At 39.9% G+C, this 26,735-nt stretch overlaps 1 protein-coding gene across 2 annotated transcripts in view; it reads left to right on the top strand.

The window, feature by feature from the left end:
- Positions 1–23,954, top strand: part of DPY19L4 (dpy-19 like 4) — a 30,871-nt gene extending 6,917 nt beyond the window's left edge. The window contains exons 6-19 of one of the 2 annotated variants that reach the window (XM_027452478.3): positions 1,698–1,849; positions 2,220–2,343; positions 2,924–3,058; positions 3,985–4,116; positions 4,206–4,304; positions 5,430–5,503; positions 7,303–7,461; positions 8,951–9,070; positions 10,209–10,329; positions 11,806–11,862; positions 15,304–15,386; positions 17,081–17,213; positions 18,085–18,243; positions 19,764–23,954. In XM_027452478.3, coding sequence (XP_027308279.1) covers positions 1,698–1,849; positions 2,220–2,343; positions 2,924–3,058; positions 3,985–4,116; positions 4,206–4,304; positions 5,430–5,503; positions 7,303–7,461; positions 8,951–9,070; positions 10,209–10,329; positions 11,806–11,862; positions 15,304–15,386; positions 17,081–17,213; positions 18,085–18,243; positions 19,764–19,928 — 1,713 coding nt within the window. In that variant the 3' untranslated portion in view covers positions 19,929–23,954. Of the gene's footprint in view, positions 1–350; positions 497–1,697; positions 1,850–2,219; positions 2,344–2,923; positions 3,059–3,984; positions 4,117–4,205; positions 4,305–5,429; positions 5,504–7,302; positions 7,462–8,950; positions 9,071–10,208; positions 10,330–11,805; positions 11,863–15,303; positions 15,387–17,080; positions 17,214–18,084; positions 18,244–19,763 lie in introns of both variants that reach the window. The other variant, XM_027452479.3, reaches the window with a different exon arrangement.
- The last annotated feature ends 2,781 nt before the right edge of the window (positions 23,955–26,735 follow it).

The raw sequence follows: 26,735 nt of genomic DNA, 5'->3' as shown, positions 1-26,735 counted from the left end.
ACATCTTTACATTTCCAAGTTCCTCTCTTACCTACTTCCTTTCAGTGAACCTTATATTTCACTGCAGTATGGATTCTTTAAATCCGACCCGTGCAGAGTTCATGCTGTAGCAAATTCCAAAATCATGGCACTAGCAAGCTGAGTCCTGAGTGTGCTGTTAGCAGACACTGCTTCCTTCTCCCTGAACCCAAAAAAAAAGCATGCTTGATACTCTCCTAGAATTGGGGCCGCCTCTCACCTGTTTGTAAAGCACCTAGCACGCATTAGCAATGTGCATATAGTAAGTAGCAATACTTTCCAGCTTCAGCTCAGTTGCCGCTATGTCTCTTCGTTTTTATTTGTAATTTCAGGAAGTTATTGAGCCAGTGTATTTCTACATTGGTATAGTTTTTGGACTGCAGGGAATTTATGTGACTGCATTGTTTGTAACCAGTTGGGTTATGAGTGGGACTTGGCTGGCAGGAATGCTGACTGTAGCATGGTTCATTATTAACAGGTAAGAAAAACATCTTTATACAATCTAGTTTGCCACTAAGGCGTTTAAAAATACGAGAGTGGGTTAAAAATGCTTTCCCTTAAACTTTGTGTTCTCCTTGTGAGAGCTGTGCTGAATGCAGAGGGTTTCCCGGAGATGCACTGACTCTGACGATGCCTTGGGTAATGGAAATTGTCTTTTGTCGTCCAAACCAGCCACGCTGTCAGTTGGCCTGAGCTTATGGCAGCGTGTGAATGCATGGGTGTTTTCACACGAGTCCATTTTGCAAAAACAGTCGTCAGAAGGAGTTTGGTTTTGTTCTGATGAAGAATAAAAACAAATTTCTGAAGTTGCTGAAAAGAGAAGTATTGTCTGTGGCCAGCTCCGAACATTGTGACCATTGTTCTGTTGCTCAGAAGGAAATGACCAAGTGCATTTTTTCTGTAAAGGGTCTTTGATTATTATTATTTTTTTTAATCTGCTTTTTGTGGATTTTTTTTGTGCAATATGGAATCTTCTTAGACGATTCTGACCTCAGGATTTTTTTTCATTTTGTAACATTTCACTTGCATGAAAATGCCCCTTCCCTTTGTGAAACACCACAATAATAGGGAACCTCATTTAGGCAATGAGAACTTGTCTTCTGATTCCTCGTTTGTCACCAAATAGCTCTGGGGATTTCTGTGAACTTGAGAGTACTTATTTGCCCTAAAAATGTTGAAATCCTCTTTAAAAAAAAATGAAAAAAAGGCAATAAAGCAATGGAAGAGCAAAGTGTTAGAGATGTGCTTTTAAAACTGAGCTGTTGGGAAGCGTCTTTGAGGAGTGTGAAGTTATCACGACCAAATCCATGATTAATAGCTGAAAATACTGCTCATCAAGCTGAAGTGAGCAGTGGAAAGTAGGAAAAATGGTGAATAAATGTGTATATATTTTTTTTTTCAGCAGCAAGGAAGATTAAACACAGTTAACAAATTGAAAGGTCTGGTAGTTTAAAAAAAAAAAAGCTCCAAATACTCCTCTGTGAGGCGCTTCAGAGGTAAAAATGAAAGGTGACGCTTTCAAGTTCCTAAATGACAAAGGAGCTCGAGGCTCCTTTTTAAAAGCACAGGAGGCATAAAGAAGGCTATGTGCCTCTGAAACCAATGGCTTTGATCACGTTTGAAAGCGCGACTTGTGCTTCTAAGTCGCTTTAGCACTTTTTTACAACTTTCTCCTCCAGTTCCAATTGTGCAGGCGCCGTCGAGTCATTCCACGAGAAGATCCCGCTGCTGTTCTGTCCTGTGCTTCCCAGCCATCTTTAATCCCTCGTTTTGCTGGGGAGAATTTTCCCCATAGGCCAAGTATCTGCTGCTGCACTGCTTTGGATTCGGAGTACGTTGTGCTCGATTGCCTAAGCTGCTTTTTAAAACATAGGAGAACAGAAAAGGCTCTTCTCTCTCAGCTGATGCTCATGGTAACATAAAAAGCTGCTGTTCCAGCAGTGGTCCCCAGCCTTTGGGCTTGTAAATGCCACCTCATATGGAGTTGTGCTGAATAAGTGAGTCCAGATTGGACCTTCCACGCTGATATTAAATTTGTGACCTGCATCAGCAGCAAAATTGTGTCTGTGTTGCTTGAAACCTAATACCGGAATAGCTTGCTTGCGAGGCCACGCTGGTAACTGGAAGTGACATTTAGGCTTTCCTTGATATTTGTGTTCCATAAATCTTTAATAATTTTGTTTGTCTGTACTTTATTCTAGGACAGATACAACAAGAATTGATTACTCCATACCGTCAAGGGAAAATTGGGCTTTGCCATATTTTGCATGTCAAGTAGCAGCTCTCACAGGCTATTTAAAAAAAAACCTAAATTGTTCTGCAGAGGTAAAACTCAGTTAATTTCTTCATAAAGAGTTGGTGGTGGAACTGTGCGCTCTAGAGTAGTTCCCTCTTTGTCACTATTGCCCTCCTAGGCAGGAAACAGTAGATGTTTTGTTTGTCCTTCTCAAAGCCACCACTTGGATTTCTCCTCGGCACGCGTGGTTTTTGCTGGGCGAGTCGTGCCCTGCCCTGTTATGCCCCCGTGAGGGTTTAGAGAGAACAGTGTGGGAATGAATCAGCTGTGTGCTGGCTTTTTTAAGATAAGCAGATGCCAAATCTTTCTCGATACGGACCCTATTTCATTGCTTTTCCTGTTGCTCAGAGAAGATGGTGGTAACTTCCTCTCCGTCTCTCTGTCAAAGGTGTTTCTTTTAATTGGCTTTAAACGTTTTTGAATGTTCCAGTAATGATTTGTTTCCACCTGAGAAGGTATTTAATATGCCTGAATGCAGTATTTGAATTATCTCCTAAAATAGTCAATTTCTCTAATTCCTGCTTTAATGACCTCTCAGTTTTTTAGTGACAGAGATGTGTAGGTATCAAATTAATGCTTTGTTCTTCTTGCCTTTTTTTTTTTTTCTAGAAATTTTGTTACCTTTTGGTGAGCGCTTCAACATACACCTTCATGATGATGTGGGAGTACAGTCATTATCTCCTGTTTGTCCAGGCCGTGTCTCTTTTTCTGCTAGACAGCTTTGCTCTAGCACAGACAGAAAAGGTACTAAAACTCATTGACCTCCTGGTAGCTGGGGACTCAAATACAGCCTCAGAGGTCCCTTGTCATACTCACTGCTCAGGAGCTCCAAAGGGCATAGATCGAGCGATGACTCGAGTGTCTGGCAGCCTGGGTCCAGCTAAAGTGCATGTCCTGTCCTTTGGAAGAATGGAATGGCTTAAAACTTGCTCTCTTTTGGCCTGCTGTGTTTCAGACAGCTTCCCTAACAAAAGGGCAGAACCTAAAGAAAGCCCCGAGGCCTGGACACATCCTCGGAGAGATGAAAGCGATGAGATTCAGTCATGCAGCCTTTTCAGCTCAGCTTTCTGTTCTCTTCCTTTCCCTATACAGTAGGGTGAGGGGGGGGTGACCAAAAAAATGCTCTCTTGGCTCTGTGCGGTTAAGGGGCTCATTTTCACCCCCAGATGGCCCACCTTATATTGATTTAGTCAACAAATAATGCAATTGGCCACCTGGTAACTGGTTTTTCAATATGAGAAAGTATTTGGAATTATTCCGCAAGGTGGTTCTTAGAAATGTTGTAACAATGAGACATTTTTCCTTAGCCTTTTCCTGTGGTTCCTACTTCATACTTCGAGTTTTCTTAGATGTGACATCAGTTTCAAACTGCGTGCAGGAATAATTGGTCACCTCTTCTGTCAGTTGCTTTATATGTTCTTCAGCAGAAGGAGATATTACTACTTGGGGCATTTTTACAGATTTCCCATGGAGCAGTCATACACTAGTTACTGAAGTTGACCAGAGCAATTTTGGTGTGAAATACTTTTCACAGCCAAATGGTACCCTGCTAGATTCCTAACCTCAAAGACAGAGATTTATCCATTAAATCCCCTAATTAACAGGGAAATGAAGTGAACTACCTATTGCAAAATGCGTATCCACTGTAATTTCTTTTGTTTCTCCAACAGGTGCATGAAGTATACAAAATCTACCTGTTCTCTCTCCTCTTGGGCTACCTATTGCAGTTTGAAAATTCAGCCTTACTAGTGTCGCCGCTACTAAGTCTTGTAGCAGCTCTAATGCTCTCTAAATGCCTTCAGGTAACCAGACCCTCCTCCAACCCCGAATGTAGTTTTTATTACTTCAGCGGAACTCCAAATGATACGACGTTCTTAACATATTTTTGCAGATGAATATGAAGAAAGGTACATTTTTGTCAAGATTGCTGAAAATCATGTACATTTATTTGGTACTCACAATAACACTGACGCTAAACTTCTTATTAAAGGTAAGATTCATCTGTAAAAAGTGATTTTAATTGGTATAATCTAAATGAAAAGTTAGAGTTACCTTGGAAAAGTCTTTCGAAGTGTGGCTTCTTGGTCTGAGAGTTCATAACTTAATTTATCATGAATAGAAATACTAAAGATTGAGTATTTTTTTTTTATCTATATATTTATTTACAAACTTTTAACAACCCAAGCAGCTGTTTTTTGTTGGGGCATTTGGTCTTTTGGGTTGAGATTAAAGCATAGGATGGAAATACTCTTTAAATCGCACACTAGTTATTTCATAAATGTGTTTTTTGTTATAACTTGGATGGTTTCTACCAATCGGGTTAGATATTAAAGCAGTATTCTTGTGCGTGGAAAAGAGCTGGTAGGCTTAGATGGTAACTTTCAGTGGGATTTTTAACCTGGTCTTAGGTCTTGGTTAGTAACTCCCTCTTACTAGCCCTAGCCTTTTATATAATTTGCACTTTTCCCTTATGTTTCAAATTCATCCTGGTTGTGTTAATTGTCATCTTAGAAATGAAAATCCTAGCAAACACTAAAAAAGCCTGAGAGAATGCTCAAATCTGATTGTTTTCTTGTGTCGTTCAGATTAGCTAGCCTTGCTGTATCTCCAGGAAAATAAAGCCTAGCCCTGAAAAAACATAACTTAAATTATGTAGATGGTACATAGAACTTTTGGCTGCTCAAACAATTTATGTGAAGATTACAAATGCTCATAACTTTTGCTAGGCTGCAGTCCTATTGTTTAGTGGAGCTAAACACAATGTTCTTTGGCTTGCTTGGTGGTAAGTCCATGTCCATTTTTCATGATCCTTTTCACCCTACTAGGTAGCCTTCTGCCAACCTGTTGACAACTTTTCACTAGCCCTCCCATTGGGGTACATGAATGAAATGCAGGGTATGATATTTGCTAGGAAATCCTAAGGAGAGATTTATTTAAGTGAAGATTTACAGTACTATATTGGTACCTTAATTGGCACGCTTAATCCAATGTGTGGGTTTTAACTAAATCCTGAATCACTGATTATTCCCTGCCATTTTGTAATCTGAGCGAAGTGACTATGTGAAAGCTGCTTCCTGCATTTAATAAGATTTTTCTCTGCTAAATTAATTTTCAGATGTTTGTTCCTCATAAAGAAAACGAGCATTTGCTGAAATTCCTTGAAGTAAAACTTGGCTTAAACACAACTAAGTAAGTTTTACGTTTTTTTTTTTTTACACCTTCTAAAATATCCAAATTGCTGAAACTGCTCTATGTAGAAAATTTCAGTGGCTTGTGTGAATTTTGTAAAGGAGTTATCAAAACTTTGTATTTGTCACTTGGTTTAAAAAAAAAAACAAAGTTGAAAAGATGCATATACAGAATTTACTTAGGATTTGGAGATTTCTGCGGCTCCTCAATATTTCATCCTTTGGAGTGAAAGCATCATATTAGATTATTGCTTTCTTTGATGCTGAAAAGCAAAAACTTTTTGTACCCTGTCTAGTGTTTCTAATAAGACTTGAAAGCAAGGATTGTAGGGTAAATGTAGTGGTCCTGGCTGGAAAACAGTCTGTGAAAGGCATCACGGACTATTGATAGTACCTGAAAACATGTTTTTTTAGTCTTGTAAGAATAACGCCACCACCAAAAAAAAGCAAAACCTATTAGTTTTAGAAGAAATTAAGACAAGGGACAATTTAAAAGTCAGAGGAAATCCTTGTGATCCTAAGAGAAACTGTTTGCATACATAAAAAAGAGTTGAGTGTTGGTCTCCAAGAAGACAACAACATGGCCACAGATATCCTGGAAATCTTCAAACGGAGTATTGGTAAGAACCAGAGATACCTCCTGGACCCAAGCCAGCATTTGCAGTTCTGTACAGGAGTTCATTCTCTCTCCTGTGAACTCCATCTGTCTTACAAAGCTACTTCACGGCCTTTCAGGAGAAGATTTGGAAAATAACACCACAAAACTGAAACTGTTGGGGAATTTTTGGAAGGCAAGATATTCTGAGTTTGACTAAGATGCACTGTTATAAAACATACATGCACGTTTATAAATGTTCTACAAGAAAGACAAGACTGCTTCTGGTCAGCATTTTGGTTTATTCAGCTACCAGGTATTATGGATGTGGGTTTTTGGTTTTGTTTTTCCTGGGACTTCCTACATGCTACTTTCCGGGCCGTGCAACCATGCATTGAAGTTGGTGTTTGAGACAAACTGGGTGCAACTACCCCTGGAAAATCATGTGAAAATCATTGGAATTATGGTTTGCAGCACAAGAACTTCAAGATTTGTCTTTTAATGCTTATTTGGACGTGCTCAGTTCTTAATCCTAAAACTGGTTCTGTCTAACTGAACCTCTTTCAGTTCTCTGGTCATCACGTAGGAGTAAAAGAAAAGCAGGAGGAAACAAAAGAAAACAGAAGACAAGAATGCACTTACTGAACCACGTGCCACACAAGTCCAGTCGAGAATACACACTTATAGTGGTTCTTGGCAGAGTATATAATGTTTCTGCTCATTAATTGAGCAAGAAGAATGATCGAGCGGGTTCAGCTACAGAATTAGAATTTCAGCATTAAGGATTCCATTCTTGGCAGTGCCTCGGGCTTACGTGGGCTCTCAGATGACCACTTTCCCTGTGGAACGAGGACAAGCTTACCTTCTTGCATCAGTATCTCTAAAATCTCAATCCACTGTGACAACAAAGTGCTTTGTGGTCCTCATAACGGAGTTATCCAGGAGGCTGGGTTTTTGTTTTCGGGAAGAGTTGTAGTCTGCCCTCTTAAGATCACAGGCTTTTTCTGGAAGATAAGCTTTTGATATTTACTGTAAGGAGGACTTGTAAAACAGTTTCAAATTATAGCATACCACTTCTCAAAGATGAATTTCAAATAGTTTCCTATGACATGAATAGATGAAAATGTGCTTGGTTGTGTGCTTTTTTTTTCCTAATCTATGTGGTGTTATTATTGTTTTTTAATGGGATGTTTTTGCCTTACTAGGAATTTTACAATGAATTGGCTCCTTTGTCAAGAATCTCTTCAGGCACCCTCCCAAGACTTTTTTTTGCGGCTAACGCAGTCATCACTGTTGCCTTTCTATATTTTAGTATTAATTATCTGCCTTTTTTCTGTAACTCAGGTCATTTTTAGGAGAATTTGGTAAGTAACTTATTCATATTGGAAATTTAGAAGTGAAAAATAAAAGTTTCATGGATTTATAAGTGAATGGTCAATCCTGTAACTGATTGAGGCCTCAGGACAGAGTTAGACCATTGAGCATGCGAGGATGTGGGCAGCAGGAAGGGCTTCCACAGAAAGTCCTGTAGCAAGGAGCTTCTAGAGCATCCCTTCAGTCAGGACAGGGAAATGTCTCTGGGTTTGCTTGTTTGTCTTGTGTTTTTGTTTGTTTGTTTTCCAAAGGTGTGATTCCTGCAGAGATGTGGCTAATGGTCTTACGAGATGTTTGTCTCGTAGCACTGTGAGAAAGAAATATGTTTTCCCCTTCTAAAGTCCCTAGATTGTTGCTAGAGGATTTGTTTCTCTGTTTTGTTTTGGTTTGTTTTGTTTTTTTAATGTATTTTTTCCAAGTTTACATATTGCAAAGAATGAAATGGGTGGAGCTGAGAGGATTGCAGATTTCTAACACTTTCCTGGCTTTTGTTTTTGTTTTGTTTTTTTTTTTCCCATCTTGTTTACTGTGATAAGGTTCAGCAGTCTTTGCTGCTCAGAACAGAGCTGAAGTAAAACAGACTGGATTATTTTTAGTTTCACAGTGATTCGCAGTTCCCTTGAGAGGAGGGTAGTGGAGCTGTCTGTGTGCAGGCTCAGAATGGCAAGACTGTAGATTGTAGATCCTAGCATAATTTATCTTGGAAACTGGCTAGGAGATTACATCTCCCTGGTAGAAGATAAATGGTCTAACTGCTTAGGTGTTAGGGCAGATTCCTCACTTGTCTGCAGCAAAAATGAGTAGATTTTTTTTAAGATAAAGATTACTTTTTAATTTTGAAGCAGTTACTAATCTCAAATATTTTTTTTTGCACTTTGTCATGAGGATTTATTTACAACTTTGTATCAGAAATCACTTAATGGTAGAAGAAAACGTCTTGCATGTGCCTCACTATCTTGTCTGTAGAAAAACATTTGTTGTAAGATTTTGGTTGTCTTTTATTTATAATTATACATTCATAATATTTTACAGCACTGTCACTGAAAGCTGTTTTCGTAATCTTACTTTGTGACAACATGGTATATGTAGTCATACAGATTCCATGATCTTCACCAGGTTAATGATGCGAAGAAGTTTAGAATATGTGTGCAGCATGCTTTGCCTAAATGTTTGCTGAGTATGCATGCTCTTGAATTACTGTCTCTTGTTGCTGAAGTACCTTAAAATAGGATTGGTGGTCACAGGCAGAGATCCTGTTGATTTAATTCACAGCCATTGCTCCAGAGACAAGGGACAGCAGGTACTGAGAGATCACTGACAAAAAATACAAACCAAATAAGCAGTGCAACGGTGGTGTATGATATGGCACAGAGTGATCTCAGTGTGCTGCTGACTTAATGGTCATAAAAATATATTTATTGGCACCTTTGCCTGAGATAATGTCTGAATTAAGTGATGTCTCGTTTTCTCCAACTGCAGTGGTGAACCACTGAAAGAGACAGTTAAACTTGAGGATGGTCGAATTGGAGAGAGGCCAGAAATAGTTTATCATGTAATTCACACAATTTTACTTGGTTCTCTAGCGATGTGTTTGGAAGGGTAAGTCTCGTTTTGATGTATCTCTTTTGAAAGCAACAGAGAATTCCTAACTGGCCGTGATGCTCTATTTTAACCCCCTTTGAAATGTGTCTGCAATTCAAAAGTCTTTTCAGAAATATTTTTGGCATACAATGATCCTAGTCAGTAGGGGAGATGGCAAAGAGGATTTTGACTCTAACTTGGGTAGAGGAGTGTGATGAATTGTGCTTGGTCTCTTTAATGTGGTTTCCAAGCTTTAACGCAGCCAAACTCTAAGAAATGAATCAGAGCAAATGTGAATCGCTTCCCATGTGGTATTTAGGTGTAGAACTGCTCTGTAATTCTTTGAATATTGTATTCTAGTGAGATCTTGTGTAGTGTTTGGATGAATAATATTTGTTCTTGATCACTAAGATGCTGAAGATTTCTTACCCATCACCTTTTATCTAGGCTAGCCTGACGTATACCTTTGCTTGACATGCTAAAGCAGTAACAAAACAGTTTTCAAAGGTGTAATGAATATTAGTCCTTAAAGCTACAGGACCTAGTGTTTGGAAAACCTTATTGTGCCAGTCTTGGCTCTCATCTAAATGAACTTGAAGGTGGCAAACTTGTGTTTATATCACACTCATCATCCTCATATCTGAATATTCACAAATTATTGAAGTGAGCAGACTGTTGTATTGCCAAGTAGTTGTCTTGCTTTGTCTATCCTCAAGAGGCAAACAATGCCAGCAAATAGTAAATTGTTTATTAAACATTTTCCTTTCCTTTCTTCAGGAACTCCCTTATAGTACAGTGTCTGTACACCTTTGATGAATAGCTACTTTTTATCCTTGTTTGGCTGGAAAACTGCAACAGCCAAGTGACTTTACTAGTCTGTATGTTTTTCTTTCATCCTCCCCTGAACTCTGTGAAGGATTTTATCATCTTTGACCTGGGATCTTGCTCCTACATCTTGCAGCAGATAATCAGGTGCCTGCTCTTCTGCTAGAGATTTCCTTGGTTTACCTTCCAGTGCCATCAAGTTTGATCTCAGATTGCGTGTCAAACGCTCTGGATGTGCAAGCAAAAAACTATCTGAATGCTTTTATAAATAGCCTGAATCCACACAGTGGCGTATACAGAGTCCCAACTAAGCTCTTGCACTATTTTTCAGAATGAAATATCTCTGGACTCCGTATGTTTGCATGCTTGCTGCGTTTGGTGTGTGCTCTCCCGAACTTTGGATGACGCTCTTCAAGTGGCTTCGTCTGAAAGCTGTGCACCCGATACTGCTGGTGAGTTCTGTCACCAATGTCTTGGGAATTGCAACTAGCAGGCATATCACTTTTAAAACAATGACTTAAACCTAAAGAACTCCCCACTCTAAGAACGTGTCATTCTGTGAGCAGTGGATCTCACATACCTGCTTTTTCCTGTGCCTTTTATTTCTAGTAGCATGTTTTCACGTGTTCTCTGGTACCTGGTGATAAACTTGTTCACGCTAGAGCCTTTTTCTCAGGAGGAGCAGAGCTGTGTTCATCTCTCTCTTTCACACATCTGTTTAATTTCTTTTAAAAATCTTTGAGACCTCAAGACCTCTTGTATTTAGTTGAGATCGGCCAAGAAGGTCAAATGCTAGGAAGAGTGCAGGAGAGAAAGTACAGGCCTGCAGGTAAGCAGTGACGTAAGTCTTGTTTCACTAGGAAATGAGACTAAAATGTGGTGCTTAGGTTTATTTAATTGCTGGGAGTAAAACAGCTTCATACGAAATGGTAGCTGGAGCTACTTAGTGTAGGATTTGTTCTTGTGTGGCCATTTCAGAGAAGTGCTGCTATGGAAGATAAGCTTGTGCTGTAATGCAAACAATTCCCACACTTCCAATCCTAGTGTTATTCCTAATTTGCTGAGAGTTGCTTTGGGCAGCTTTTGTCAGATGTCTGCACTTGTTTTATTAATAAAATGAAGACAGTGTGTTACTTTACATTTAATTTCAAGATGCTGTAGGAATAAATATTTAATACTTAAACAAAGATTCATGTATGGCACTTGTGAAAGTGCCATTTACTGTTGAGTTATAAACATTGACGGTGTCCTTCCAGTCAAGGAGTAAGAATATATTCACATACATGTAAAATATGTTCCCTTATACTTTATACTTCCATGCTTCCTGCTATATAGACTTGCTTTTTTCATAGAGTAGCTGTGTTAACAGCTTATTATCAAGAGGAATGCCTTGTGTGCACTCCTTAGCAAATATTTTCTGTACCACGTGAGCAATCTTCTCCTTTTGCAAAGGGTGTATGATATGAGTTAGAGTGATGGCATGATGAAAAATGGTTTTCTGGGTTTTTTTTTGTCTCACTATTGTTAATCTGAATGAAAGCATTAGTAAAATCAGAGTTTTTTTTCATATTTTTTTCATTTCTCAAATTTTCTCATTGTGTTTGTGTCTGAGAGGTTTTTACTTCTGTTCCCTAGTTCATGTGCACATCGCATCATTGTTTTGTATCATTGTTATATGAGCAGTAATTAACCATCTTTAGTATTGGTGGTAAAGTTAACATGGGTCAAAAAAGTTCTTCAGTGCTAAGTTAGACAAGCTCTTGTTTGCAGTTTTTTTCCCCAGGAGAAGACTGCAAAAATTCACCTGTAGTCACTAAGGTTTCAGACATAAATGTAGCATGCCAGGGTATGAACAGAATCATCACATAGCCTAGGAAGGAGAACAGAGAAGAGTCCATAATCCATTTCTTCTAACATCTGTTTTCTAGGCTCTCATTCTGAGTATGGCAGTTCCCACAATAATTGGATTCAGCTTGTGGAAAGAGGTAAGAAAAGTACCTTTCTGTATTTTGTTTTGTCTTTAGGCAAAATATGAGTCAGAGCACTGAACAAATATAATGCTAAGGAGAAATAAAAGCTGACATCTGAAAATCTGCTGGCTTCTTTTGGTTTTGTTTTAAAACAAAACTGTTTACATTTTTCAGTATGATGTATTTAAAAACTCAGTTTGTTAACAATCATTTATTGTAATTAAGTAGTTGAATTCAAATTCAGACATTATTATATTCATCTGTTACACTTTGGATATATGAAGTGACTCAACAAAGAAAATATTGCCAAATAAACACTTGGAATACTGAAAAGTGTGTTGTCTCTATCTTGTTCTTAGTGAGAGGAAGTGAAGTTAAGTGGAATTAAAATTATGGAAGGCCATAGGCAAATAATCTGAGAGCTTTTCAAGCAGACTATAATGGAGTTAAATCCTTGGTATAGAGTGCTGTGTATAGATATTGCATATACTATGATACAGAGGGGAAAAAAGCTACAGATGTTTCCTTCTTTAAAAGAAATAGTCCTTTACTGCGAGTCATGTTGCAAAACAGACTGGCAGACAAGTGGAGAATGTTTGGAAATTTATTTTTTAAAATTCTTCAAGTGCAAAAAATAGCAAAAATATCCCTGTCATGACAGTCCCGTAGAGTGTAACTCACTACTGTAGTGTCATAGCTTCAGAAGAGTTTGAGTAGTTTTATAAGAATTTAAGATATACGTGAATGCTTTGTAGAAAAATAAAATAAAATTCAATCTTGACTAATGTTACTTTAACAGATTGTATAAATGGTATAAATGTTGTTTGCAGTGTAATATTACTCTTCACACATTTCTGGCAGTTACAGATAATTTTTCCTGAAAAAAAAAGCTACAGTTGCTCAAAAAAAGTTATGCAACTGGTTACAATAGAGAAAACTAGTTTTAGTTGAACAAAATTCTTTTCACACGATTTTTTAGTAAAAGCAGTGTGCAGGTTTGGACTCTAGAGGGCTACATCCCTTGCAAATCCAGCTTTTGCTTTTAAGCACTGGTGTGCAGTTTGCTCTCCATGCTCATAATTCCCCCCTGAGCTTGGAAAGTTTGATTGATAGGAACAGGGCAGTGCAGATGCCTTGAGGCTCCTAATCTGTTACTTTGGCTACAGAGGGATGAGTGTACAGCTCAGCATCTTTCTGCTTGGCTGCCTTCAGATTCAGTCAGGCACAGTCCCTCATCCAACTGGATTTTTTCTAAGGGCTCTGTTTGTTCAGTGAAGCTGGTTCTCCTTGGGGCAGCAGTGACAGTTCCTCTTTTGTCTGTCTTTTGTTCCTGGGACAGTACAGGTATATGTCCAACAGCTCCTGTGGTGCTATGGCTTTTCAGCCCTGATACTAACATATGGGAGCTGTTCTTAGAACCACAGACCCACAGAATGGTTTGGGTTGGAAGGGACCTTAAAGCCCACCCAATCCCAGCCCCCTGCCATGGACAGGGACACCTCCCACCAGCCCAGGTTGCCCAAAGCCCCATCCAGCCTGGCCTTGAGCACCTCCAGGGATGGGGCATCCACAGCTTCTCTGGGCAGCCTGTGCCAGGGCCTCACTGCCCACATTGTAAAGAATTTCCTCATTATAACTAATCTAACTCTCCCCTCTTTTAGTTTAAAGCCATTCCCCCTTGTTCTATCACTCCACTCCCTGACAAAGAGTCCCTCCCCACCTTTTCTGTAGCCCCTTTAGGCACTGGAAGGCCACTTGGCCTTGTTGAACCTCGTGAGGCTCACACAGGCCCACCTCTCAGGCCTGCCCAGGTCCCTCTGGATGGCAGCCCTTCCCTCCAGCGTATCAACCACACCACACAGCTTGGTGTCATGGGCAAACCTGCTCAAGGTGCACTCGATCCCACTGTCTGTGTACCAACAAAGATGTTGGATAGTTCTGGTCCCCATAATAAGCCCTGAGGAACACCTCTCGTTACTGATCTCCACCTGGACACTGAGCCATTGACCACAGCTCTGAGTGCAACCACCCAGCCAGTTCCTTACCACAGAGTGGTCCATCCATCACACCCATGTCTTTCCAATTTAGAGACCAGGATATCATGGGGGACAGTGTCAAGTGCTTTGCACAAGTCCAGGTAGATGATGTCAGTTGCTCTTCCCCTGCCCACCAATGCTGTAACCCCATGGTAGAAGGCCACCACATTTGTCAGGCATGATCTGCCCTTAGTGAAGCCAAGTTGGCTGTCATCAGTGACCTCCTTATTTTCCATGTGCCTTCACATAGTTTCCAGAAGGATCTGCTCCGTGATCTTGCCAGGCACAGAGGTGAGACTGACTGGGCCCAGGTTTGTCTTTTTTCCATTTTTAAAAATGGGAGTTATCTTTTACTCCTGCCAACCACTGGGAACGTCACCGTACTGGCACAGCTTCTCAGATATGGTGGATAGCGGCTTAGCAACTGCATCTGCCAGTTCTCTCAGGACTCATGGATGAATCTCATCAGGTCACATAAGCCTTCAGGCTCCTTAGCTGGTCTTGAACGTGATCTTCTCCTACACTGGGTGGTTCTTAACTCTCCCTGTCCCTGCCTTTGCCTTCTGGGACCTGGGCTATGTGGCCGGAGCTCTTCCTGCTGAAGACTGAGGCAAAAGTTCATTGAGTACCTCAGCCTCTTCATGTCTTGGGTGGCCAGGTCTCCTGTTTCTTTCTGGAGAGGGCCCACAGTCTCCCCAGTCTTCCTTTTCCTTTTATCACTGATGTACCTACAGAAGCCTTGCTTGTTGCCCTTGATGTCTCTGGCCAAATTTAATACTAAAAAGACTTTGGCTTTCCTAAATTGATCCTTGGCCACTCAGACTATGTCTCTGTATCCCTCCCAGGCAACCCTGTTCTGTCTGGTTGCAGACTCCAATCATCTGCATAAAGTCCCTTTAGTCTGCCATAGTTGTAACCTCTGCTTATCTTTTTAAGAGCTGGCAACCACATGATACTCTTCTAAGAAATTTGCTTTCTTCTTTCCTGCTTTTCATCAAGTTGCATCAGTTCAACCTCCCTGCTCAAGCAGGTCTATCATGGAAGAAGATTTGTCAACTTCTTGTATTAGTGCCCTTATTTTCATATAAAAACCTGGACTATGATGTTGATGCATTTAAGACCAGTTAAAGTTGATGAAGGTTGTTTTGTTGTTGTTGTTTGGTTGATTTTTATTATACATATGAAGATAATTAGAGCTGAGAACTTAGGTTTAATTTCTGTTTATTCTGGAGAAGGTCTGCTGCTGTCAGGCAAGTACAAAGTAGCGTGTTTCCCAAAGCATTCAAACAAAAATACCACTTAGAGAAAACTCGGTTGAAACTATTTCTATTGTGTTATTGAAGGCCATAACATAATGAGATGGTGCATAGAAGTTTTCTTTTATTTTTTAACTGTAAGTAACCAAGTATGTTTCCTTCAGTTTTTCCCTAGGATAATGTCAGAGCTTTCAGAAATACAAGAATTTTATGATCCTGATACAGTAGAGCTCATGACATGGATAAAGTAAGTATGTGGTTCTACACTTTGTTTTGATTCTTTGTGTCAAGGTATTTTTATAACAGCATTTTGTGAAGCTACCTCTGTTAATCTGAGCTTTCCCTTACCAAGTCATTACATGATGTAGGGGGAGATGGGAGGAGAAATGAGTATTTTAAGTTTGGTATTACTGCCGTGGAATGTAACAGGAATTTATAATTGGTAAAAAAGAGGAGAAGAGCCTGAAACACACAATCAACTCATGTGTGATATCATTACTAGAAGTGATTCCCAAATAAACATGTACATCCTAGTACTTCTTTCCGTGATGACCTTTCAGTAGATCAGAGGAGTCATATTGATTGTAATGCCATGGGGCGTAGAAACAATGAAATTTGTGCATGCAGGAGCCAGTAAAATTAAATGTTTAAATGTAAGTGTTGAGAGACTTCATTTAAGAAACATGGAGCGTAACGTGTAGTTCAAACTCCCCTTTGAGCAGAAGGCTTCAAAGGTTTTTATCTGGCTGGCTAGGCAAATGCTGAGCGTCAGGTTATTTTCAGAGATGTATTTTTCACCAAAAGTTTCAGAACTCGATTCTGGCCTAATTCAATTTAATTTTGAACTATGTCATTAGGAACTGCACTTCTGTGGCAAATTAGGTCCTCTGTGTTCAAATAACTTCCTTACCTTGAACTGGATTTTTTAAGGATATTATTTTCTGTATTTATGGAGTCTTTAATGTCAAACTGTTCATCTTCCAAAAAGACAAGGCTGGTAATTATGATGTTCCAGCCAATTTCTTCTTTCTGTTAATAGTAGTGTATGTTGTTTGTCACTGCGCTAGCTCTTCAAGGCAGCAAGTGGAATAATGCCAAGCACCTAATGGCTTTTACATTAGTCTGCATATATTACGCTTCAAGTACATAATTAATCATGGTGAATTGCATTGAGATTCACTCAGCTAAGAGCAATTTGACTACCCTTATTTGTAGCAGCTGTTCGTATTTATAATGAAAAGGATTTTTTTTAATTTTTTTTAGGATATGCTTAGACGTCCATATTGGAATTTTAATTGAATGTCATTATTATAGTATATTTTCTTACAACTTTTGCTCTGATAAAATGAATTCACTTGAATTTTCTCTGCAGGAAAAGTTGCCCAAGGTCTGTAAGAGTGTGTGACAATGGCTGTTTTCTTCCACTAATTCATCAGTATGAATAATCAAAAGATGAAATCAAAATCCAGAAGCATAATTACTGTAGATGTTACACTGTATTATGACAGTATTTACTCATAAATGATGGAATATATTGTCCTGCAGATCAAACAAACATAATCACAAGTCTGTCACTTACAAGACAACATCATGTTGTTTCTCTCTCTACCTACGCTCCCTCCCAAACTTGTTTTGTCATCAGACAGCAACCATTTGGGAAAGCAACAGTTTGATCCAGGACCACTCTGAATAGTGCAAGGAAGGGAGAATGGCCATCAGCCCTTGCCCCAGCAGGAGGCCTTCCTTGCAAACCATTGCTGTACGTCATTAATGCTACCAGGGAATTAATGCCAGTTGCAGTTAGATCCCTAATGACACCTTCGTGCACTCTGATTCTTGCTGTAGCACCTTTATTGATTCATGCAGTGTTTAAAATTAAAATAAATCATTTTGGGAAATGCCTCCTGCACTCAGACATGTATGTGGATGTTGCTTTTGCAGAAGGCAGGCTCCTGTGGCTGCTGTGTTTGCAGGCAGCCCGCAGTTAATGGGAGTGATTAAGCTCTGTACTGGATGGATGGTGTCGAGCTTGCCTATATATAATGATGATGATCTTCTAAAAAGAAATGAAAACGTGAGTATCCAATTCCATAAATATGTATGCATGATCAATGATTTATAGGCCATCACGTAAGACTGAAGTGCCTGACTGAGCTGTGTGGGAGTACTGTAAATGTTAATAGAGAAGATGACCTTGTAACATTCCTCATGGCATACACGTTTGTGGTGCTCTTTCATGTTCCCTGGGCGACCTGGCAGAGTAAATTTTTTGTTTGGTGCAGCTCCCCCTGTACACAAGTGCTATTCCATACGCTGTCTTTTCTCCAAAGTGTTTGCAGTCTAAGGTGAGAAAAGAGCACAAAGTCTTGTGAAGAAAGGTAACACCAATACATAATCAATAAGCCCATGAACAAGATTCCTTACTGTGCACTGTGACAATGCTGAGTTTTAGGCAGGCTGTCATCTCTGAATTATTTTGAGCAATTTTTGTTCTGCATATTTTGCTAGGGGGAAGGTCACAAAGCAGAACAGACTTGCCCAGTGACTGATCAGGAGAGAAATCAAAATTGCTTCTCTACACGACTCTACCTGAGCTCTCACTCTGGGTTTGAACACTGCAGGATTACAGTAGGGAAATCTCTAGTCAGATACTTGACTTGGAAAGCATCTCACAGGAACTGCCTTCCTGTTCACCCAAATGTAACGGGGGGAAAATTAAATAAATTAGAAGGAAGGAGGATATGGGAGCCCAGCAAATGGGGAAGGTAGTATTAAGTAGATTATCAGTGCTCCAGTCTGGACAGAAACTATTCTATTTCTGAAGACTTATCATATCAAGGCACTTGAAATATTTAAGATGGGAACTTGTCACTAGTAGAGACCCCCAAAGTATCTAATTTTCCACTGATTTTTACCTGGCATTAAAACGTGTTCCTAATTTACAGATTTATCAGATATATTCAAAGAGGTCAGCGGAGGATATTTATAAGATACTCACATCTTACAAAGCCAATTTTCTGATTATTGAAGATTCAATTTGCAATGAAGTGGGACCTGTAAGAGGATGCAGAGTTAAAGATCTGCTGGATATTGCTAACGGTCATGTAAGTAACAGCAAGAAAAAAGTAAGTTTGAATGCAGAAACAATTCATTTAAAAGGAAACATTCTTGTAATGCTGTTCTTCTGTCTCTGATTGTAATTGATATGTAGACAAAGATTCATAAATTTTAAAAGTGATCACTTAAGTTTTGGCTTGTCTGTATATATTTGACTGTAACACCTGAGGGCTTGTTACAGAAGCAGTACATCCCTGCTTCAGAGGGCATTTCTTACTAGTTTTAAAATTATGATTTTAAAATGGATAAACTCATTTTCATTCCTGCTTTCATTTTGGGGACTAGTTATAGGGGTGATATGTTTTAGGGGATTACTCTAAATTTCTACATACTCTAAATAATCTAAAATTGGTGTCAGTTTCATTTGGAGGTTTCCTGGCCAGTTAATGCGTGGAGGATATTGTCTCTGTTTTTTCTATTACTTCCATTTATGCCATAGTTATTCCATGTTATAATAAATATACTCAACTTTGGGGCTTGGGGGCTGATAATCAACATGTTATCACTCGGTTTCTTCTCAGATCTGTTTTTGCACAAGTCAGTTCCTGTCCCTGCTCCATACTGAGCATGTCACCTGGAACAATTAACCACAAGTTCAGGATTTCATTCCCTCATACCAATGCATCTCTCTTCCCTGTGCTTCCTGCATACTTCACTGCCTTACACATAATCTTGATCTCATCCTAACTTCAGCAGCACAGCTTTACTGTCAGGTTTTTAATACTTCCTCTTTTGTTCTTACATTGCAATCAGTTTCTTCCTCTTCCCATTCCTAACACCTAGTTATTCAGCAGTTCATCCTGCTGGTCATCATGCAGTTGTTGCTTGCAATAATTTTGATCAAAGGTGGAAAAAAAAAGATGAAAAGACAGTATCCAGTGCAATGAGCTTATCTCTGCACAATAAAAACTATACACAATGCTGTCAGTAAACAAAACCAGACGCATACTATTGTTGTGTTATTGGGATTGTCAGAGTGGCAAGGGTTATCCTATTTATAGTGGATTGACTAAGGGGAAAAGAAGCTTGACGATCAGACTTTCAATTAAAATCTGTTATTCTGAATGCTTATCACAGAATCATAGAATCATCGAGGTTGGAAAAGACCTTCACAGTCATCCAGTCCAACCACCAGCCTGACTTACTTTTTTTTAAACCCATGTAAACTTGTGCCACTAGAAAGTGTAAAGAAGGGATTTCTTCAAGGGTGCCGGGTAGTACACATGGAATGTTTCCCCTGTCATTGTTCTTAATTACATAGGTATAGTGCTCTGCTTTTAATGTTCATTGTCCCAGCAAAGGTATTAATTCACAAAGGTTATTTTAGATCGTTACACAAATTATAGGGGAATGTATTTTACAGGTTATTGGAATCATACAGTATGGAAATGAAATATCTATATTATAAATGAGACGTAGAGAACACAGAAACAAGCAAAATGGACAGAATTGCATTCTGTAATCATTTATCATCAGTATTTTAATTAATTTTCTTCTTTTCTGACAGGTGGTTTGTGAGGAGGGTGACAGTTATGCCTACTCAAAATATGGACGATTTTGTCATGAAATCAAAATGAACTATTCTCCATATGTGAATTATTTTACTCGGGTATACTGGAATAGATCCTACTTCGTGTACAGAATCAACACTGTGATATCCTTCCAGTCATGAAAAAGCACGCAAGCTTCTTTCTGAGGACTGATTATGAATGGGACTCAGTTGGAAAAGTTCCTTTTGATCAAGGAAGTTATTTTTGCAGTTACATGTGGGCACAAACAGTGTATTGACGCCTTTATTTTACCAAACTGGAACTGTTTCAACTACAGACCAACAGATACAGATAACCATCCTTGAAGAAAACAGGAAAAATTGTCAATTTTACAGGCTCTACATGGAAGTGTGACAGTCTTCCTTGTTCTTGCATTTGTCTTCCCATTATAAATCACCTTAATCTTCATCTAACTGAGATTTCTGACTGTAGTGTTAGACGGTTGATGTGGGTAGACTTTGGAAAATGCAGAAAAGTGATGTTGAAGACCTCATTTAAGTCATATATCTTTTATTGTCTAGCAAGAAAGCAGTTGGTATCCTGAGTCTTCAAGTAAGTGTTTGGGTTTGTTTGTTTTTTATTTTCTTTTGTTAGTTTGTTGTTTTGGTTTTTTTTATTCTTCGTTTTTCTCACTGTAAGCATTGCTATATTTATCAGATGCATTCATACATCTTATGTGTAGGTACAGCATTTGTATCACTCGAATAAGGAAGATTTTATTTAAACAACACCTGCATAGGTTAAGGCACTGATCTTTGTCTTGTTGGAGACGTGTTGGTGGAAGCGCTTGGGTTTAGACCTAGCTGGAGAGGTTGACAAAGGCAGATCTTCAGTTTGGAAAGAACTCATCTTCAGGATTTTTCCATGCTTAACATGTGTCAGTGTGTGTGCGGATGTGTGAGCAGCCATCAGAACGGGCCAGTACACAACAGCACGCTGTGCTTGTTGTTGGACAAGTGCAGCAGGACAACCAGGTTTGCTACTGAGACTTCTGCACTTCTCTTTCACTCCCTCTGCGTGTGAGCTGCTCTGTGTATGTGTGTGTGTATCCTCGGCGTGGGGAGGGATGGGAGATACTCGCTTCACTCAACTTGCGTCACTTTTATGTCCTATTGCAGTAGTAGTGCCATATCTGTCACTTTAAACGCTGTCCTCACCACCACTGATAAGCAAAGATACAGTCCTTCATAGCTGTTTTTACATCCATTATGCAACTACGCTGGGATCTTTGAAAATACCTGCAAGTACTGTGCAGTCTTGCTTCCCTCCAAAATTTGTCTTCCTGGTATGACCCCACGAGTTACCTGCCCATCCTGTTTGCTTTGTTGCTAGCTGATGTGCTTTCAAGAGAATGAATGATGCTTTAACTCCAGCTCTGGGCCTTATCCTGGTGTTGCCAATGGAAAACCCAACAGAAGATAACGGTAACCCTGCTTACATAGATGTAGTGGGGCAGAAAGCCAGGGCTTAAGTTTTGGGAGAGGTTACTCATCTCTCAGGAGCTGCCTGCAGTTAGGTATTCTGGTAACACCTGGCGCAGGGACCAGTCTCTCAGGCATGTGGCAGTGATTCTTTGGGATCCAGAAGTCCTTCATGAAACAGCTGGCAACGTGGGGCGAACCTGCAACTGAAAAACCTGTAAACCATTCTGCAAACGAAAGCTGCAAAACTCTCCCTACTGCATTTGTTGGTAGAATCATAGAATCATAGAATATCCTGAGTTGGAAGGGACCCTTAAGGATCATCAAGTCCAACTCTTGACACCGCACAGGCCCACCCAAAAGTTCAGACCATGTGACTAAGCGCACAGTCCAATCTCTTCTTAAATTCAGTCAGGCTCGGTGCAGTGACCACTTCCCTGGGGAGCCTGTTCCAGTGTGCAACCACTCTCTCTGTGAAGAACCCCCTCCTTATGTCAAGCCTAAATTTCCCCTGCCTCAACTTAACCCCATTCCCGCGGGTCCTGTCGCTAGTGTTAATGGAGAAAAGGTCTCCTGCCTCTCGACACCCCCTTACGAGGAAGTTGTAGACTGCGATGAGGTCTCCCCTCAGCCTCCTCTTCTCCAGGCTGAACAGGCCCAGTGCCCTCAGCCGTTCCTCGTACGTCTTCCCCTCCAGGCCTTTCACCATCTTCGTAGCCCTCCTCTGGACACTCTCCAACAGTTTCATGTCCTTTTTATACTGTGGTGCCCAGAACTGCACACAGTACTCGAGGTGAGGCCTCACCAGCGCAGAGTAGAGCGGGACAATCACCTCCCTCGACCTGCTAGCGATGCCGTGCTTGATGCACCCCAGGACACGGTTGGCCCTCCTGGCTGCCAGGGCACACTGCCGGCTCATATTGAACTTGCTGTCTACCACGACCCCCAGATCCCTCTCTTCTAGGCCGCTCTCCAGCGTCTCATCGCCCAGTCTGTACGTGCAGCCAGGGTTTCCCTGTCCCAGGTGCAGGACCCGGCACTTGCTCTTATTGAACTTCATGCGGTTGGTGATCGCCCAGCTCTCCAACCTATCCAGATCCCTCTGCAGGTCCTTTCCACCCTCATTCGAGTCCACAACTCCTCCAAGTTTGGTGTCATCAGCGAAGTCGCATCAGGTAAAATGCGACTTCAGAGATTTTGACTCTGAAATTCTTAGGAATTGCAATGTGTTGGTGTGTATGCCTGATTTTTCTCTGCTCTATGCAGATACCTTTGTTTCCTTTACACTAAGAGGTAGTGCTGAGTTGTTTTTTTTTTTTTTTTAAATCTGTTATCACTATTGGAGTGATTTAAAAGAGAAAAGCTTTATTGTTGTAAATGTCAACATGCCCGTAATCTGGTTTTTACTTTCAGTCATATTTTTAGGTCTGTGAGTCGGATGAATCCATTAAAAACATGGATGTGATCATTGAGAGAAACGTTTGTTGGTGTAACTGAGTTACAGGTTAAAAGTAAATATCCTTTTTGGGGATACAGTCACTGTGTAGAGGATAGCACATGCGTCTCTCTGGCCAAATGCAGTCTGCATTTATTTGCTTTTGCACGAGTGCATTTGTTTTACCGCACTGGACTGTTTCAGACTTCAGTTAGAACATCAAAAGAGAAGTTAGATTAGCTTTGGCTATAGCAGGCACGCAGGAACCTCCTCTGTATGTGCTATAGCTTTAATATTTGGCAGTAATTTTAGAGTTCCATGTCGAATTTAAGTTCATTTGAATTACTGTCAGGAATTACATGTCTGTGTGTCAGTCATTTGCTCTCCTGAAGGTGATCGCTCACGAATACCGTTTGGTACCAGCAATAAGGCATTCCAGGTAGCACATTTCAGGGTTACAGTTGCACTTGGGTGGATGAAGCCGCCCAGCTGCCGGCTTCACGCCTTACGATGCCATGCCAAGATGCAACGCTCAACTATCCTGGACTTACTGCAACGCTGGCTGCGTGTGTGACCACCCAGAGCGTAGTCTGAATCCTTGGACGTAGAGCACATCTGTTCAGAAAAACACAAACGGGGCCATCTGTACGTGGAAGGGAAACTCTGTCGTAGCACATGGGCCTTTATACATGTTTGAATGAACATGTCGAAGTTTATTTGAACTGTGACATAGTCGGTATTAGTTTTGGCATAGTCTTAAAGACATATTCTTGATACTTCAACTGATTCTGCAGTAGAAGAATCACGTAAGATTTTTACCTTGCTTTTTATAGTAGAGAAAATTGTATAGCAGCATCACTGGCACAGCGGCCTTAAGTAACAGAGAGGAGCCTTTTACTGGGGGTGACGTTGCTGTCATCCCAGTCAGAAGGCATCGTTTTTAAACCGAGTGGCTGGAAGATTCATATCTCATGAAGAAAACGATAAGCTTAAATTTTTTATCCAGTTATGGATTATCAAAAATGTTGTCTGTTCTAATCTCTGCCTTCTGTGGGGGAAAAAAAGAAACAGAACGTTTCAGGATGTCCCTCAGAAGGACAGCAGTGGGGCATAATTACATCCGACTTGTGCACACAACCCTGCCTTGGTTTTCAACCCAGGTCCCAGGTTTAAATCCCTGAGTGGGTCGGTCGGGGGAATGTTTTGCAAGTTTTGACCTGTTTTGCTGTAGATGTTGCGATTCCGTTGAAACATGTGCCTTGCAAGCTTTTATTAAACAAAGAAAAAACTCAGCTGGTGTTTCTTTTTGTGAAGATTCCTTTTTTAAGAAATTCCTCTCCTTCCAACTTCTAGAGCTTCTGTTGTGTCCCAATACCCCTACATCCAAAGATGTGGGTGCAGCTAGGATGTGTGCCAGCCGTCTTCCTAACAGCTGTTCACGGGGAAGAATAAGAACTTGCGTAGCAAATTGTGTTGTTGTTTGGCTGGCTTATTTCCTCCTTTGCGTTTCCAGTTTCTGGTTTGCTTGGTTTTAGAAAACGCCAAAAATTACCTTGAAAGAATTAAATGAACGTAGCATTTTCAGGCACTTGCCTGTTACCGTTAGACTTGCGGATTAAAGTTTAATCAAGCCACACTTAAACTGACAGGTACAGTTTTGTCTTAATCCTTTGTCTTAAAAAACCCTTTTTTGCATACTAAATTACCACACTTGAATGCAGTTGGTAGATTTGCAAGGAAGTATTTCAGACTAATTGAGTAAAGGCGTTTCAGAACATAAGGGGGTTTTGTTCATATTATCCTAAAAACACTGATTTCCTTTCTTACCAAGGAAATGCAAATCTTAAATGCAATTTCCATTAGGAGTAGGGCAAGGGAAAATAAATAACTGAAGAAAGAGGGCCACAGTTTAATAGTTACTGAAAATTGATCACGGATATTTGCTCTGGTTGCATTCCTGTTTGCTGAAAGGTAGGAGGTTGGGGACCTACGTTTGTTCTTACCACCTTGTTTCTGATAAACTGCAAACACCCGAGTCGTGTGACCCTTCATCAGCTTTCCCATGCGGTTCACATGAGTAGGAGCTGCAAGATCCGGACGTAGGGATTGTAAAATGTCATTGAAACACCGTCTAATGACTGTTGTGAACTAAGCATAAGCTGTCCTTCAACCAAAAGGCTAACGGGAGAAAGCATAAGCTGTTTGTGTGAGTGTGCGGGTGTGCATGCTGTGTTTGCATTCAGAGAGGTCTGTTTTGCTGTTGTGGTTTGGAGATGTCACGAGAAGCTTCTGTTTATTCCTAGCGGTGGTTGAGTCCATAAATCCCCTATATTTTGTTGGACAGATGGACTCTGCTATGGTATTGAAGATAAAAGAAGAGCTGAGTTTATTCCAATACAAGCAATATTTCATGTGAAGTAATACCTCAACGTCCGTATAATCATGCCTTTAGTACTCTTTTTAAAACTTTAGAAAAAAAAAAAGATTAAAATTTTGAAACATGCAATGCATGTTATTTTAGTACTCATTTCTACTTTATCAGTACAGCTGGAATAAAATATCACCGTTACCTTGTTGCACTCTCCCTATGCCAAATGCGGGGCTAGCTCTGCCTAAAGGTATTCCGAGTTGTTGGTACCTCAGCGAGGTGTCAAAATGTGTAATTAGGTTAATGGCAATGTTTCCAATTTCAGCGCAATTACATGTACGCAATTCTGCCTTTCCAGTGATGCTTAAGAGTACCTATTTATTTGGTGGAAGAGAAGTGGGTGTGTAATGCCTTTCAAAGTTTCCAACTCTGTTATTTTCAGGAACGTGGAAGAATTATTGGTGATGCTGTACTTGTTAATGGTGACATTCAGTAGCAGCGTGTATGGCATCTGGGCATATCTCTGTGCAGCTATTTAATAACAAATCGAAGAAATCCAATTCCTTTCTTCCTGTTTGTTGTCTTGGACATATTTTTATCAAAATGATGTATAAATAGTAAATATTTTTCTCTTGTGACAAACTTTTTCTGTGCAAAAAAAAAAAAATGTAATAAAAGCCAAGTCCAGAAAGAATGAATTGGTTTGGGACAAACCGTTTTATGCTTTCTTTTGACAACTCTGATACCCTTTCATGGGTGTGGGGGGGGAGTTCATAGCTAATTAAATTCCTTTCTCTCTTGTGGTAATAAAACAATTTTTGTATTCTATTGTGTTATTTGCATATGCGACATTCAGTCGACTTGAGACTTTATACCTCAGATATCTTGCCCAAAATATCTGTGCCCAAAATATGAATAACTTTGACAAAATTGAATAAACACTTTTACAACTCTTGAGGATTAGCAGCTTGTTCAGACTGAATCCACGTCATGCTGACTTTGACTACGTGTTGAGACACGCCGGTATGAAGATGAGTGGCAGAACACCAGGTGCTTTGTATGGAGTTATCGAAGTCCAACTTTCTTCTTAAAGATCCTCCCACAACAGGCACGTCAGCTGGAAATAAATCACTATGCAACATCAATACTTACTGATTTATTTTTTTTAGTCAACCGGTGTATTGTGTCTTGAATTTTTACAGATCACGATTACATGTATTGGAGCCTCCTTTCATTTTATAAGATATTAGCAGGAGTGAATGCACACTATTTTGTAATAGTTACCTATATGAAAACCTTGAGATTATTTTAGTTAAAATTTCTAACATTGATAGAAATATCCAATGAAGTGCTTCTCAAAAAAAAAAAAAAAAGGATCACGTTACCCAAAAATACGTATTTACATCTCTCATTCTTAATGTTTCTGAGTTTGAATAATTCTTCAGAATGTTTCTGAAGTGTGTATTTTATGTGTCTACATACACACACATGTATATAGAATATATATCCTGATCATAATCAGTGTTTGAGAGGAGTTAGGTAAAAGTACTGTTAGTTTTGTTTCCTCTCCTTAATTGCTAGTTCTGTAATCTGCCTCTGGGACCTAGTTTCCTAGATTGTCCAAGTTTTGCTATGACCCAGACACACACATACTTCTGTTCCTATTTGCTTTCAGGTTGCTTTGGTAACAAAAGTGGTAGACGTT

Source organism: Anas platyrhynchos, chromosome 2 (assembly GCF_047663525.1).
Source record: "Anas platyrhynchos isolate ZD024472 breed Pekin duck chromosome 2, IASCAAS_PekinDuck_T2T, whole genome shotgun sequence".
Taxonomy (NCBI): Eukaryota; Metazoa; Chordata; class Aves; order Anseriformes; family Anatidae; genus Anas; species Anas platyrhynchos.
The sequence above is the reverse complement of the archived record's forward strand: the minus strand, read 5'-3'. Positions and strand labels throughout refer to the sequence as shown.